This window comes from Ixodes scapularis, unplaced genomic scaffold (assembly GCF_016920785.2).
Source record: "Ixodes scapularis isolate PalLabHiFi unplaced genomic scaffold, ASM1692078v2 PGA_scaffold4__175_contigs__length_147842914, whole genome shotgun sequence".
Taxonomy (NCBI): Eukaryota; Metazoa; Arthropoda; class Arachnida; order Ixodida; family Ixodidae; genus Ixodes; species Ixodes scapularis.
Window position 1 is genome coordinate 76,193,613 of NW_024609879.1, and position 14,732 is coordinate 76,208,344.

At 45.0% G+C, this 14,732-nt stretch overlaps 1 protein-coding gene across 1 annotated transcript; it reads left to right on the forward strand.

Annotated features, from left to right (window-relative positions):
• The first annotated feature begins 272 nt into the window (after positions 1 to 272).
• On the forward strand, positions 273 to 13,967 carry LOC120839986 ((3R)-3-hydroxyacyl-CoA dehydrogenase). The gene is made up of 6 exons (XM_040210408.3): positions 273 to 279; positions 409 to 466; positions 1,014 to 1,072; positions 2,432 to 2,656; positions 11,092 to 11,297; positions 13,572 to 13,967. The coding sequence occupies exons 1-6, from the start codon at positions 273 to 275 to the stop codon at positions 13,965 to 13,967; spliced, it is 951 nt and encodes a 316-aa protein (XP_040066342.1).
• The last annotated feature ends 765 nt before the right edge of the window (positions 13,968 to 14,732 follow it).

Here is a 14,732-nt window from a genome sequence, read left to right on the forward strand (position 1 = left end):
AATATCAAACAAACGATCTATGACTTCCGCTGACATTGTGCAGTGTACACACTGCATTTATGAATTTGGGACTTGCTCGTATGTCGCTACAGCTCAAAGTGTGAAAAGCCGCTCTATTAGATACATGTTCACGTTAACACTGAAGCAACGTTGAAAATAATTGTGTCTGTATTACAATAAGGGCGCCAAACTCAAGAAACGTTTACACAAACGCAGATTTAAAACGTCGCACTGGCTGGGAAACCGTTAATTTAAAGCCCACATTAAACATAATGGCCGGTTTGTGATTAATTATCTTAACTGTAACACACATTTACTTTTAGTGAGCTGTACCATATTCCCGTAATTGATTATATTTTAGTCTGAGGTGTAACACTAAACCATTATTCTATTTCGATCATCTTACAGGTATCGTTGCATTAGCGGATCTCGCGCCATCATGTGGGGCGACCGTGATCCAGTTTCTGTATCCTTCCCCAGCACATGACACTTCACACCTGTGCTTTTTGGCACACAGTACCGGCTTCAACCTTGATGATGTTGTTCGGGAGAGCTGCAGTATTAGATGAGCCTTCGCTTTCACCGTGACTTTGTACCGCGAACACGTTGGGCAAGGTCATATTTTAGCATAAACCACTCGGAAGCTGAAAACAACAGCTTGCGCAAAGAGGGGCAGAACTTGAAAACGACAACAGCTGCAAGGTTGCTCTGAAAAGGCTGTAACACGTTATTGCGCGTACAATTCCTACTTTGAGCCTCGTTGGCGCAGCACGCAATAGTCGTTTCCAGAATGCGTAGACTATGCCCTTACGGTTGAAAAAAAAAAAAAAAAAGTCCTCATTCGTCATAATGTGCGTGGTATTTCAAGGCTTCAGATCAAGCTGAGTAGATCCGCGGCAGCCATCTATGTTTAACGTTTGTGTCCTTATTTGGGACAGGCACGTCATAGAATGCCGCATTATAAAAGCCGTCAGTTTATGCGATGAGCGTCAAACCATTTAATCATCTTCCAGGCAGTCTTTCAACATGAGTGGAGAGAAGTTGAAGGTTTTAGTCGCCCTTCTGGCGGTCGGTAAGTTTGTCCTAAAACTCCTGTTATACTCTCACTAGAACATTTCGGTATGATTAAATGCCAGCTCTAAGTTCATCGCATATCGTTTCAGTGGATGGTGCTAGGCTAATAACTCCCAGATACCCAGTCCGAGACCCGGTCGTGCTCGTGCTCTACGGATAAAAACCTAGGGATGGCTAAGCAAATCCTTAGGCCTTCGCGGAAGTTTATGATATAGTATTCCATAACTGGGCTCACACTTTCTCCAACCCTGAAATAGGCTTAGTTCACTTCGTGCTTACCAGAACATAGGGAGGAATGGTGTCTTTGCTTCTAGGGTGTAGCACTTAGGCGCCCGTTTCAGCTTATAGCGGTGTCGGCGTCGGCGTAACCACACGCGTTACATTATGGGACGTCACAGACCTATACGCAAATTCCATTCCCCGCTAAATTTAGCGGCGAAACGTAAATGGTGCTAAAATCACGTGACGTCAGCTTCCCTTTAAATTTTGTTGGGAAAACGAATTTGTGTCTGGGTCACGTAACACAAAGTCCTGTGACATCACTTTCCCCGCTAAATTTAGCGGTGAAACTAAATTGCTGTTGGCGTTACGTAGCGTCAATTTGTCAGCTGAATTTAGCGGGGAAAGTGTGACGTCGTGTGACGTCACAGGCCACGGCTTCACGAAATATGGAGAAGTTAGACAAAAAATGTTTCACGTTCAAAGAAACACAACGCGCGTTGGATTATCGGGACACCCTCCCCCCCTCCCCCCCCCCCCCCTTACTGCCCCCCCTTCCCCCGCACATTCCTCGTCATTCCAAGCTTACCGACAGCAGGAAAGAAAAAAAATTATATATATATATATTTATTTCTCACATTCTATACTGCGGAATAACGCAAAATCAAAAGACTCCAGCAATTCGTTCTAATTCCGCATTACGGAGAAACATTAACATGTGTAATATTTTCACCATCCAAAACTTTTCTCAGTTCAGCCACAAACAAAAACTGTTCTTTCTCCTGAATGCTTTTTCTTTATGTACTATAAAGAGGTAGTTTTCCGACCAGGCCTATCAGTGTCGTCGAGTGGCGGATGTAACCGTGTTTTATGGCGTTATATCCTACTCAATGTGGGCCGTCGTGTTTGGGTTTTCCAAGCTATTCATTTCTTAAAACTATTGTTGTGGCCAAGAGAGTGGGCTGCTAGATTTATTTACGTTTGAAGAATTAAATTGGTGATGAATCACACGTCACATGCTATCATGCTGTAACCGCTCAAGGGGTACTTAAAAAAGGTTAAAGGTAAGAAGTTTTGTAGTTTCACCGCAGAAACTGAATTTTTTGGGGCTCATTTTAATACTCGTGCGTGCTTTCAGGGTCATTGGTCTGCCAGGATGATGGCAATCAGGAAACTCCTCGTCCTGCGAACAACCAGACCGAGTGCCAATCTCTGGGACTCAGCGGCCGCCTGGCAGTTGTAACCGGGGGTGCAAGTGGGATCGGAAGAAGCGTCTGCATGGTACTCGCACGAGAGGGAGCCACGGTCGTTATTGCGGACAGAAACAAAACGGGCTCCAATGAAACCTTGCTGATGCTCCAAGGTCCGTCGGTTAAGTTGCTGATATATTACCCTGTCGCTTTTATTGCACACAATCTTGAGCAACCAACTCAATAACAGGCTGAAGTTAAGCTAGTTGGTGCATAATGCAAAAGAAAACGGTCAGCTAGAACGTTAGGGACAAAACACAGACAGGGAGGAATAGACATACACACCGCTGACTACCAACTCATACCTAATACTTCTTCTACATCAGTTTAGCCCAAAGATTCACACCTAAAGTAATAACAAACCTATAAACTAACATTACTAAATTAAATTACACTAAATTAATAAATTTGGTCAATCAGACCTCTCTCACCCAACCCACAAACCCCCAGCGACGCATATACCTTTTATTCCCTTTCACGGGGCTGTGACCCATTGCAAAAACCGCCTTTCTTTCTTGCTGACCGTGAAGGAGGGCATGCTCACGCAGTCATCGGTGGTTTCCTCAATGGTCAGGGCCCCGAGAATCTCGCGCACAAAGGCATTTCTGTGTCTTTTAAGAATAGAAATGCTGCTAAAACTTGGCCGGCACCCGCACGTGCGGCAATGGTCTTCAAGGTGCCCAGCCCCGGCGCCCTGCACAGACGCCGCGTGCTCCCTGACACTGTCATTGTCATTAAAATCAGGGAGCTCGCGGCGTCGGTGCATTTATTGCAATTACTTTAGGTGTGAATCTTTTGGGTTAAAGTGATGAAGAAGAATTATAAATTCTCAGTTGATAGTCAGCGGTGTGCATGTATTTATTTCTCCCAGTCTGTGCTTTTCCTTATCGCTCTAGCTGACCGTTTCCTTTAGCAAGCAACTGATCTAGAAACTAGCGCTCGAGTATTCGCTACATAAAAAGGACAACTACGTTTTCGACGCAAAAACAACTTAAGTTGAAGTTTCGTCTTCCTTGATATGCGCAGTTCCTGAAGCCGTAGTGAACAGCCCCCTGTCGTACAAATTCTATAGGGCCTTTTTCTCATATAACATTTTTTTTCGCCGTCCTTTCTCTAAAGTATTCTTTATCATCTAACGAGAGGCATATTGGGGAGGGGCGGGTGGTTTATAAAATACAAAACAAACCTCATGTAACCGCGGGGATGGGTAAAATCACAGCATCTGGTTGGCGACGGGAAAAAAAGACATATCGATGAAATGCTTAGATTGTAAAGCTGATTTCATGAAAACATTGTCGTGGTTTTTCATTTTCTGCCGCCTAATTACGCAATCGCGAACGCTTTTAATATTGCCGAAATTAGTGTCCCTATGCTTTAAGATGATGTAAGCCTTGGAGTCAGCACTGGCGTTCATTTAGATATAGCCTGAAGAGGTTGAATTGTTGAAGTCTAAATTGTTTACAAAGATTCTGAAGGACATCTTAAGGCTTCTTATTGGTCTGTGAATCCTTACGAAGACTTTCTTAAACTTCAAGGATCTTCTGTGCCTCATTTATGATGTATTTGCCTTCTCAGAAACAGACATGCCTCCGACAGTATAAACACAGCCTGCAAGAAGTGAGCGCCCTCTCACGGCATCTACGACTCTGGGTGTGCCTTGATACCGGCTATTGTAAACCCTCTTAAATTACCCGTGGTGTCCGTTTCAATTCCGAAACGCAATTAGTGGTCGCCTGGTAACTCAACACCACGATGGTTAAACAGCTGTTGTCCTGTCGTGTCTATTCCTTTCATCGTCCTCGTTTTTTGAAGCTGTTACACCCACCAAGTCAACCTTTTACCAACTCGCCCAGTTCGACACCTTGTATAGCCGTAATCGTTTACATTATTACATTACAACCCACATGGCAGGGAAAAGCTGACAACGTTCGTCTGCGGACAAAACAGTGGAAAGTGATGCGCACCGCGTAGTGAGAAGGAGAGTGGTGAAGGACAAAGGCAAAAGGGAGGCGACGTCACGGGGCGGGTGCTAATGCTGGCCCAGATGCTGTGGCAAGTCTGAACCACGTGACCTGAAGTTGGAGATGTGCGGAACGTGTATGCCTTGGTTTGTGCTACAAAAGGGACCGTGAACCAAGTACTACCGCTGGTCGAAGTAGTTGGCAAGCGAAGGCGGATTGTGCACGAAGGAGACCGGCTGCCGAAACCGGTGAACAGCGAAAGCAATGTTAGACAGCGGAATCCGCTTCTAAGCTGCTAAGCGTGCAAGGCGAGCGAACCAGACAGAGGAACGGAAGCAGCGCGCAGCTCAGCTGGCCGAAATTCAACGGAAAAAGCGGCAAGCCGACGCGGGTGTCTGTACGACACAGGCTGGGGCGAAGCAGCGTTCCAAAGGGGGACGTGTGTGGCGTTTCCCAAAAGGTCATGCCAGCGTCTCTTCTAAGGGTCTACCAATGAATCTACACTCTCAGAAAAAAGGTGCATTATTACAACCCTTGTCCCATATAATACACCCCAAAACTTCAATTCGACGTACAGCGCCCCATAATCGAACAGGCGGCCCCAAAGTTTACGAGGGGATTGATAGTCGTGTGGTACAATTTATTAAGATAGCTAATGTACGTATTATTGACTACAAAAAAAATTATGGGAGGCTTCTTGGCCGTACTGCAAAAGCTCCGTGTTTTCTTTCTTTGGTATTTGATACGTACTTTAGCAAGTTAATAAGTTATGTCGCACCGTTATCAAGCCCTTGGTAAAATTTGGTGCCGTCTGTTTGACTCTAGGGCGCTGTACGTCGAAATGAACTTTTGGGGTGTATTATATGGGACAAATTGGTGTTAGGTGATACCCTTTTTTTTTCAGAGTGTACCTTTAATTTTTAATTCATTTATTTTTTATACATCGCCATCTGCAGATGTTTACATTAAAACAATTCAGCGCCTGGACCCAATAAGAAAATTTCAAGCAACCACGTCCTCCATAATAGTTGAGCTAGTAACCTATGGAAGAAGTCCTCTTGGTGACTGCCAAGCTGCCACCATAGTGAATGCTGCTGCTCAGATGTGCCAGATAGTTCGAGATGGGGCCTAATCGTATTGGTGAACGAAATACATATTAAGCGTGTTCCAAAAACAAGCTCGCAGGGTATATTTTAACTGAAACGATTAACTAATCATCGCAGAAGGCGCAGTCTCATCAAAAGTAGGGCTAGCGGTTCGATCCAAATGTCAAAGTTTCAGAACTAACCTTTTCATCAATCAATATTCAAAGTCCTTTTCTAAAAAAAATATTGTTAAACTGGGGCCCTTTTTCGCATGTTGTCTGTGAGTGGCGCGACTGAGCTCCCTGCATTCAAGTGCTCCGTCGGCCGCCAATTTCCATTCAGCGTTTTGGAATGTCAGTTATAAATTTTGAATAAGAAAACGGTTAGTTTAATACTGACATCTAGCGCTATATTTTGGCAAAAAAAAATAAATGTTCCGCAACCTTTATTTTTGCGGCGAGAAAAATATTTTTTACATATCATTAATGTGCGCACACAAAGACAGGGACAGAAAAGAGAAACACGTGGAAAACCAATAAGCGCGCTAGTCCGCTGGACTAAAGTTGTTGCTCAGTTCAAGGCTGTCTGCTCAAGTTGAGAAGTTGTGGGCTTATCGTCTACGTGTTTTTCTTCTCTGTTGCTGTGCCTTTGTGCGCATCTTTAACCATGTTTAATCTGTACGTACTAGCTTAACTGTCCACCTTAATACTTTCGGCAATTGCTGGGGGAAACGCCCTGTACAGTAAAAAAAAATGTGAGCGAGTTAACTTTTTTGGAGAAGGCTACGAAACACAATCACTGCGAACAATTTCAGGACACGTCAGATACAATGCGAACAAAAAGATCTGATTCGCGCATGGATGACGAGTTTGACGTTTCTACATTGTCCTTTGGCTGATCTCATTTTCCAGACTCGCATTTTAACGTTCTTCATTGGTTGGGATCCAGATCTTGTTTGCCGTGATTGGCAGTTTTCGTGTTCTGCAGAAGTGCAAACTCGCGGGCTTTATATCGCTGCTAACCTTCTGAAGAGCATTAAAGAACGCATGGAACGGACACGCTGATGCGCGTGTTCCCAAGTGTTACCTTTGAAGCTGCGGATCAATATATCTTGAAACACGAAAGAATAAAACACAGAGGGAGGGACACACAGAGACAGGACAGTTCTTTTAATTAGCAGCCGTCATTCATGATGGCTCCTCAATCGGTCAGCGCTTCTCTAACCCAGCTCTCGAAAAAAGAGAAAGAAAGCCTTCTATAACACAGAAGATAACGCCGTTGGAAAAAAGAGGCAAACAAAAAAAAACGTGATGCTCAAATTTAAAATTAAAATAAATAAAAAAAAGATGCCTGTCACTCCTAGAAAAAGAAGAAGAAAACACCGCCGGAAAAAGAAAAAGCTGAGAACCCACTTGAGCTCACCACTTCATCTCCTCTCTGAGAAACTCTACCTCTGCCTATATTAACCTAAAGGAGGGCGAGGCATAGTTCAAATCCTCCCTGAATATCTTGAAGGACTGAATAATTTCTCGTCCTAGTCTGTCCTTGTGCCTCCCAATGACTCGCGTAGCTTTGAAGTCCGGCTCACAGTTTGAACAAATGCGGTTGTGCCCCACAATGGGATAAAGAGAGCCACTAGACGCACGTGTCACCTCGGGGAACTGCTCCCGGAGACGAGAGTTGAGGCACCTACCGGTCTGTCCAACGTACCTATACCCGCAGGTAGAAGGAGTACGGTACTCAACCTTCTCGTCGCAGGGGACAAATGTGTTTGCATGCTGGATGGATCAGACTTTGGGGGCACTGTGGTCATTGACCTTTTGGCAAAACTGTTTTAGGTGCGTCTTGTACGAGAAAACAAGTGAAGTACCTCACCGCGCTGCGATGGTCTTCAAGCTGTGACAAGCGTTATGGACGAAAGGAATGGTAACGACCTGAGAAGTTCTCCTTCTGGGAAACCGAGAGCTCGCGGAACCTAAAATTACACGCATGAAAGTGGTCGAAAGAAGATACTTCGGGTACCCAACATTGAGGAGGCGTTCTTGCTGTGCTGATAAGCTGAACTGAACAAGGTGGGCCCTGGACTTAGCACGGGACGAGAGAGAGGAACCGGACAATTCCATACTTGACCATTTTAGAGTGCGAACTTTGTGCGGTATGGTACTTCTGTTGTTTTATCGTGCAAGAGAAGCCTAAAAAAACTTTCCCAAAAGGTGAATGACAACAGTGCCCCAAAGTCTGCTCCATCCAGCATGCCAACCCATTTGTCACCTGCGACGAGATGTTTGTGTCCCATAACCCTCTATCTGCGGGGATAGGTATGTCAGACAGAGCTGCAGGTCCCTCAACACCACAGTGTAAGATAGACAGGTGGGGAAACGAGAGGCAAATGAGCGACCGGATTGTATCCCCCTCGGTTTTCTCTTTTTCTGTGGCGCCATCTTTGTGGAGCACCACGAACTCTCACTCCGGGTGGGCGACCGGTGGCGACCGGCTAAACTGACGGAGGTGGTTTCTCGTGGGTTTTCAATGGAGGACTGTCGTGCTCTCAGTTTATTTTGCGCACTCTCCCATAAAGTTCCGTGCAAATCCGATTCTGATTTTTTTTTTTCTCTCGCCGCAGCGCCATCTGTCGCAAATGGGGGTTCCCGCAAGCAGACGAGTACACAATCCGGCCACGGCGCTGCGGTAGGCTTCTGTGGGCCGTTTCTCCACCTGTCTATCTTACACCCTGCTCAACACTTGCCTCATGGAGCACATCCTCGAAGTAAACCGTGCGTCTATAGTGACTCCCTTCATCCCATTGTGGAGCAAAACTACATTAGTTCAAACTGGGAGCCGGACTTTGAAGCTACGCGAGTCATTTGGAGACACAAGGACAGATTAGGACGATAAATTATTAAGTCCTTCAAGATAGCCAGGTATGATTTGAACTACGCCTCACCCTCCCTTAGGTGAACCAACGAAGAGGTAGAGTTTCTGAGAGAGGCGATAGAGCGCTGAGCTCAAGTTGGTTCAGCGCTTTTTGTTTTTCCGGCGTTGTTTTCTTTTTTTGCTAGTAAAGATGTATATTTTTTATTTATATAGTTTAATTTTAATTTGAGTATCTTGTTGTTTTCCCCATTTCTCCAACCGCGCTGTCTTGTCTGTTATTGCGGTTTTTTCCCCTCTTTTCGAAGGTTGGGATAGAGAAGCGCTGACCCATTGAGGAGGCATCATAAGCGTCGGTTGCTAATTGAAATATCTGTCATGTTCGTGTATATCCGTCCCTATGTGTTTTATTCTTTCGTGTTTCAAGTCAACTGTACCAACCTGCTCTGTGTTCATGTTCACATGAGCAATATTTGTATGGTCAAAATTTTTCGTGCCCTCGCGTTTCTAACGATTTCGATGAGTGGTATGACGTGAACATATTTGTGGCTAGAAATGCTGTTTTTAGACGCTTGTTGAGGCGCGAAGGTCGCTTTATTCTCAACACGCACCGCAAGCTTTGGATGTTCGCCTTTCTTTTTAATTCATGCAATGGCCATCAGTCGAAACTCAGACTATCGACCATATCTGCAGAAGAACGTTGCTTGTTTCAAAGTATCCAAGGTGGATGATCAGATGGTTGAGATCACGCAGGTTAGTATTAAGGCTGAGATGCGTGTGCGGTAAATTACCCAACAACTCACAGGAAATTCAGATCACATAAAACTAGCTCTACTCCATTGTTTCGAACCAGCAGCTGGTTGGTCATTAGTCTGTAAAAATCGCAAACACGCCTTTGACTAATTTATATTTGTATATTACATGCGACTATTACACTAGTTTTGAGCGCAGCTGTTAGGCGCCCGTTCCGGATTAAGCGGCGTCGCCGTCGCCATGGCCGTGGCCGTCGCCGTCGGCGAAACCGCGTGTTGCATTGTGGAACGTTTCCCATAATGACATCACACGTGACGTCACGTGTGATGTAACGAGTGTCACGAGTGATGTCACCCTCGTTACGTCACCCGACGCCTAAATTTGGTGAAAAATTGTTACGCTAAACTTAGCGGGGAAATTTGCTTGCTAAATTTAGTGGGGAAGTTTTTCCGCCAAATGAAGCGGGGAACGTTTCTCGCCAAATTTGGTGGGAAATTTTTCCGCCAAGAAGTTTTTTCGCTAAATTTAGCGGGGGAATACCCAGGAAAATTGTGCCACAATATTACGGTCAATTCCCCTCCGTACCCAAACCTCCCCTCCGTCACATTCCCTTCTCCTCCTAAGGGCTGCGCTCTGGTTCGGCATTACAAAGAAGTCAAAAGTCTTTAGTTTTTTCTTATATTTCTAAAAGTATCAGGCGATTTTCGCATCCTCCGATTTCCGTTCCTTCTTCGTGTATTTTTGGGTGCGAGTTTCCAATCTTTAGAGTGAAATATTCTAGCGATTACCAGAAAATTTTATATTTGGAGAACAGCAATGAGCGGGTGTAGCAACAAGTGTGCAGTATCTGCTGAGCGTATTGCCGATTCAAAAGCTTGGCTCGGTAAAAAGTGACCAGCAGCGAATTTAGGAGATTATAACCTCTATTGGCTTTCTAACTGAAAACATTCACAAGATGAGAAAGTCAGGGACGAATTTAAATTGTCCCCCTTCGAGTGCGAGCCTCCCACCTTCCATAAAATGTTGGCATTGTGTGAGCCTCAAGTTAACTTGCACAGTCAAAACACTGCTGAAGTCAACATGCACATGATTGAGGTAGGGAACTTGAAAGAGACGTCCGGCAATCATCCTGTCAGTCACTATGGTGCGTAAAACATAAACATGGTGCAATTTTGTTCAATCTCGCGAATGTTTTAATGATATATCTCTACATTTGGAGCAGCAATAGTAAAAATAATTTTCGTGGCCCATTTGCGAACTCGGGTCTTCTGTTCCACTCTCAAGATTTCACATTCACAGCGTAAAATAAGTGGATAAGTTTAAAAAAAAAAATGACCAATCGCTGCATATATATTCCCAACATCAGTATTGACTTCTAGGTGACCACGTAATGCACGAACATGTTAACTGTGGCATGTCCTGGGTATAAGAAACATTATTTAACCGTATGCAATTCGATACGCGTAACACTCTTCATATTTTATTTGTGGTATGGACAATACTCATGAAGTTAACGCGTGCCTTCTAAATGTCCTGCCCTATCCCGATCTATACAAACGTTTATCTCCCATTGCAAGTAAAAAATAATTCTGGCCTCAAAAATGTGTGTACACTTAGTTTCAATGTAAGCCGACTAAGTTTAGCGCTAACTGAAATGAATAAAACGATACATGGGGTGCCTCTGCCATTACACAACTGCTACATTTCGAAAATGAACAATATAGCAGTTTCTTAAAACTTTTTTTTTATCGACTAAGCCTACCCGGGGCTAATCCCCGCACGCCTGCTGTGTCGCACTGATCTGCCACTGTAGTGCCAACTCATAGCGCCTCACGCCAATGGTCCTTCCACTTGTCCAGGTGTTATTTCTTTTTATAGCTTCATACAACGGGGATCACCTGGCCATCCACGTGGACGTCTCCAACTCGACTGCTGTCAGCGCTCTGTATGAAGAGGTTGAGGCGTCTTTTCCTGACAAAAAAATCAGCATCGTTGTGAACTGCGCCGGTATTGCGGGAGACCCAATGACAATTGAGAAAACGAGTGACAGTGACTTTGATGATGTACTCGCCACAAATTTGAGGGTGAGTCCGAACAATGCGATGAACCATTCTTCACAACTCGAGATAGCACCATCGTCGTTCCATATAGATTCTCCCAAATTTAGAACACAAGAACAAGATCCACCCACAAAGATTTATGTTCCTTAAGTTTGATGGTTTGCTGCTTTTCACTCGCATTCTCTCCGGCGTTTGCTCTTTTAAAGTGAAAAGGGTGGAGGTATTTTTGAAAGAACCTCTTTTACTATATATTAACACAAAGCAAAATATGGGCCTTTTATTTCAATTGTACTTAAAACTCAAAGATCATCTAGAAAAGATCGCTGCTGAACAATCTTTAGAGCGTACACACGGTCACAGTTCATATTAGAAAAGCTTGTTTTATACTGCACGTCCTTTATTTTTTTTTTGTCAATAAGATTAGTATGATTTATTGATATAATGCCTGTTTTTGATTTCATTACGTGATCAATTCTTTAAACCTATACATTCTTGCCGCGAGACCTTTTACTAGACTCATTACGTACGGTGCCCAGTAACAAGGAATAGCATCCACAATACAAATTACGCTAGCATCCCCATATTATGCCAGCTCCCAGCTGCGGTTCAAATCTTTATTAGAGCTCACGCCGCTCTCGAGTTCGTGTGCATAAGGTCATCCTCATTTTAATATTCTGTGCTTTGGTAACTGTCCAATCTAAAAATTGCCATCCCCAATAACAATATTTTTTTATAAAGGGGATCATTCCGACGTTCATGGTGCGCCCAACCTTCACCATCAAAACATTCCGAACGGTAGATATGTAAAAAGTTTGGACATTAATAGCATACCCGATATATGAATAGTTAAAATGTAAATGCATACAAATGTTCCGTGAAAATTAACAGGGTATCTAGTGCCCTGGGTATAGCTACAAAAAATCCGTTTACAATTAACTCCCTGTAACGCCGAATTAGAGCACAGCTCTTGAGGAGGAGGAGGGAAGGGTGCTGAGGTTCACGTTTTCTCGAGGGGGGGGGGGGGCGGCCACGTGACCTGAGGTAGCGTGACCTTGGTGGTGTCACATGATCCCCTCCCCAAGCTCACGAGGGGGTCACGTGACGTTGGGGGTGTCACGTGTCCACGAGGGTCACGTGACCTCGGGGGGTCACGTGACCCCCAGAAAAGTTTTCCGCTAGATTTAGCGGGGAATTTTTTCCGCTAGATTTAGCGGGGAAATTTTTTCCGCTAAATTTAGCGGGAAAATTTTTCCGCTAGATTTGGCGGGGAGATTTTTCCGCTAGATTTAGCGGTGAAAGTTTTCCGCTCCAGTTAGAGGGTAAATTTTTCTGCTAAATTTAGCGGGGAAATTTTTCCGCTAGATCTAGTGGGGAAATATTTCCGCTAGATCTAGCGGGCAATTGTTTCCGCTAGATTTAGCGGGGAACTTTGTTTCGCTAGATTTAGCCGGTACATTTTCCGCTAGATTTAGCGGTGAAATTTTTCCGCTACATTTACGGGAAAATTTTTCCGCTAGATTAAGCGGGGAAATGTTTCCGGTAGATTTAGCGGGGAAGTTTTTCCGCTACATTTAGCGGGGAAAATTTTCCGCTACATTTAGCAGGAAAAATTTTCCGCTAGATTTAGCGGGCAAATTTTTCCGCTAGATTTAGCGGTGTATTTTCCCACTAGATGTAGCGGGGAAATTTTTCCGCTAGATTCAGAGGGGAAATGTTTCCGCTAGATTTAGAGGGGAAATTTTTCCACTAGATTTAGCAGGGAAATATTTCCGCTAAATGTAGCGGGGAAAGTTTTCCGCTAGATTTAGCGGGAAATTTTTCCGCTAGATATAGCGGGGAAATTTTTCCGCTAGATTTAGCGGGGAAATTGTTCCGCTAGATTTAGCGGGGAAATTTTTCCGCTAGATTTAGCGGGGAAATTTACCCATAATGCACCCCGCGGTTACGGCGACGGCGACGGCGACGCCGACGCTGCTGAAGCCGGGAACGGGCGCCTAAGAGCTGCGCTCTAAAATATTAGGGTTGGTTAGATGATTAAGCATAATAAGTATAAAGAGGCCGAAGTACTGATAAGGATATGAACCGCAAGACTCCTTCCATCTCTTTTTTTTTCCATTTCATTGAAGCTAGAATTTTGAGTCCAGCGCGTCTCATGTCTTCATGTTCATATCCTTTATGTCATCTTGTTATTAGTGTGTAATGCGTCCAGTGTATAGTTTGCTGTCCAACGGGTGATATGTCGCCTTTGAGTACATAGTTCTGGCATGTGAGCACTCAGCCGATTCCATTCACCCGCAGGGAACCTTCCTGATTGATCGAGCCTCGGTGAAGCACATGCTGGCCAACAACGTCACGGACGGCGCCATCGTCAATATCGCAAGCATAATTGGAAAGAATGGTTTCCCAGAAATAACACCTTATTCCGCCTCCAAGGGCGGTGTCATATCTCTTACCAAGGCGGTGGCCCTGGAAGTGGCCGGAAGAGGCATCCGAGTGAATGCCATTCTACCGGGCCCCGTGGACACGCCCATGCTAGAAAAGTTACCAGAGGACAAGGTGGCCATCTTTGTAGCGGCAACCGCGTTGAAGCGCAAGGCCAGGCCGGAGGAAATATCCGAGACGATCGCGTTCATGTGCAGCCCGAAGAGCAGCTTCCTGACAGGAGCTGCCGTCGAAGTCACGGGAGGAGTTTAACTTGTTTACGTATATATAAAAAAAAAGAACCTTTACGGTGTTTTTATTTCCTCTCCTTGACCAGGGTGTAAGATAGACAGGTGGGGAAACGAGAGCCAAATAAGCGACCGCATTGTGTCCCCCTTGGGTTTCTCTTTCTCTTTTTCTGTGGCGCCATCTATCTGGAGCACCGCGAACTCGCACTCCTGGTGGGCGACCGGTGGCGACCGGCTAAACTGACGGAGGTGGTTTCTCGTGGATTTTCAATGGAGGACTGTCGTGGTCTTGGTTTATTTTGCGCACTCTCCCATAGAGTTCCATGCAAATCCAATTCCAGTTTTTTTCCTCTCGCCACAGCGCCATCTGTCGCAAATCGGGCGTACCCGCAAGCAGACGAGAACACAATCCGGTCACGGCGCTGCGGTAGGCTTCTATGGGCCGTTTCCCCACCTGTCTATCTTATACCCTGTCCTTGACCATTAAAAGTCGGTTGACAGTCATGGCTTGTCCAGTCTTCTACTTTTACTAGTCCTTTAAAGCTGATGAAGTTAATGGGGAGTTTTTCTAGACCGTGTTTCCCCCTCCGCTAATTTCTCGACAAAGAAGAAGACGCAACTGCCCCTGCGCGCCGATGGCCTTGACTGGAGAGTTTCGGGTATCGTAGCGGGCTGCAGAGAGCCGTCACGAGACTATGGTGCCTGGAACGCGTCTCCGACTGGTGTGTTTACCGCGGCCAAAAAAGTGGTCCCTCGATTTCCGCCTGATGACGTCATAGAAGTGTCATGC

Coding starts and splice junctions, on each gene's coding strand:
- LOC120839986 (XM_040210408.3), top strand. Junction 2,657..11,091: donor AACCTTGCTGATGCTCCAAG/GTCCGTCGGTTA, acceptor TTCTTTTTATAG/CTTCATACAACGGGGATCAC. Junction 11,298..13,571: donor TACTCGCCACAAATTTGAGG/GTGAGTCCGAAC, acceptor ATTCACCCGCAG/GGAACCTTCCTGATTGATCG.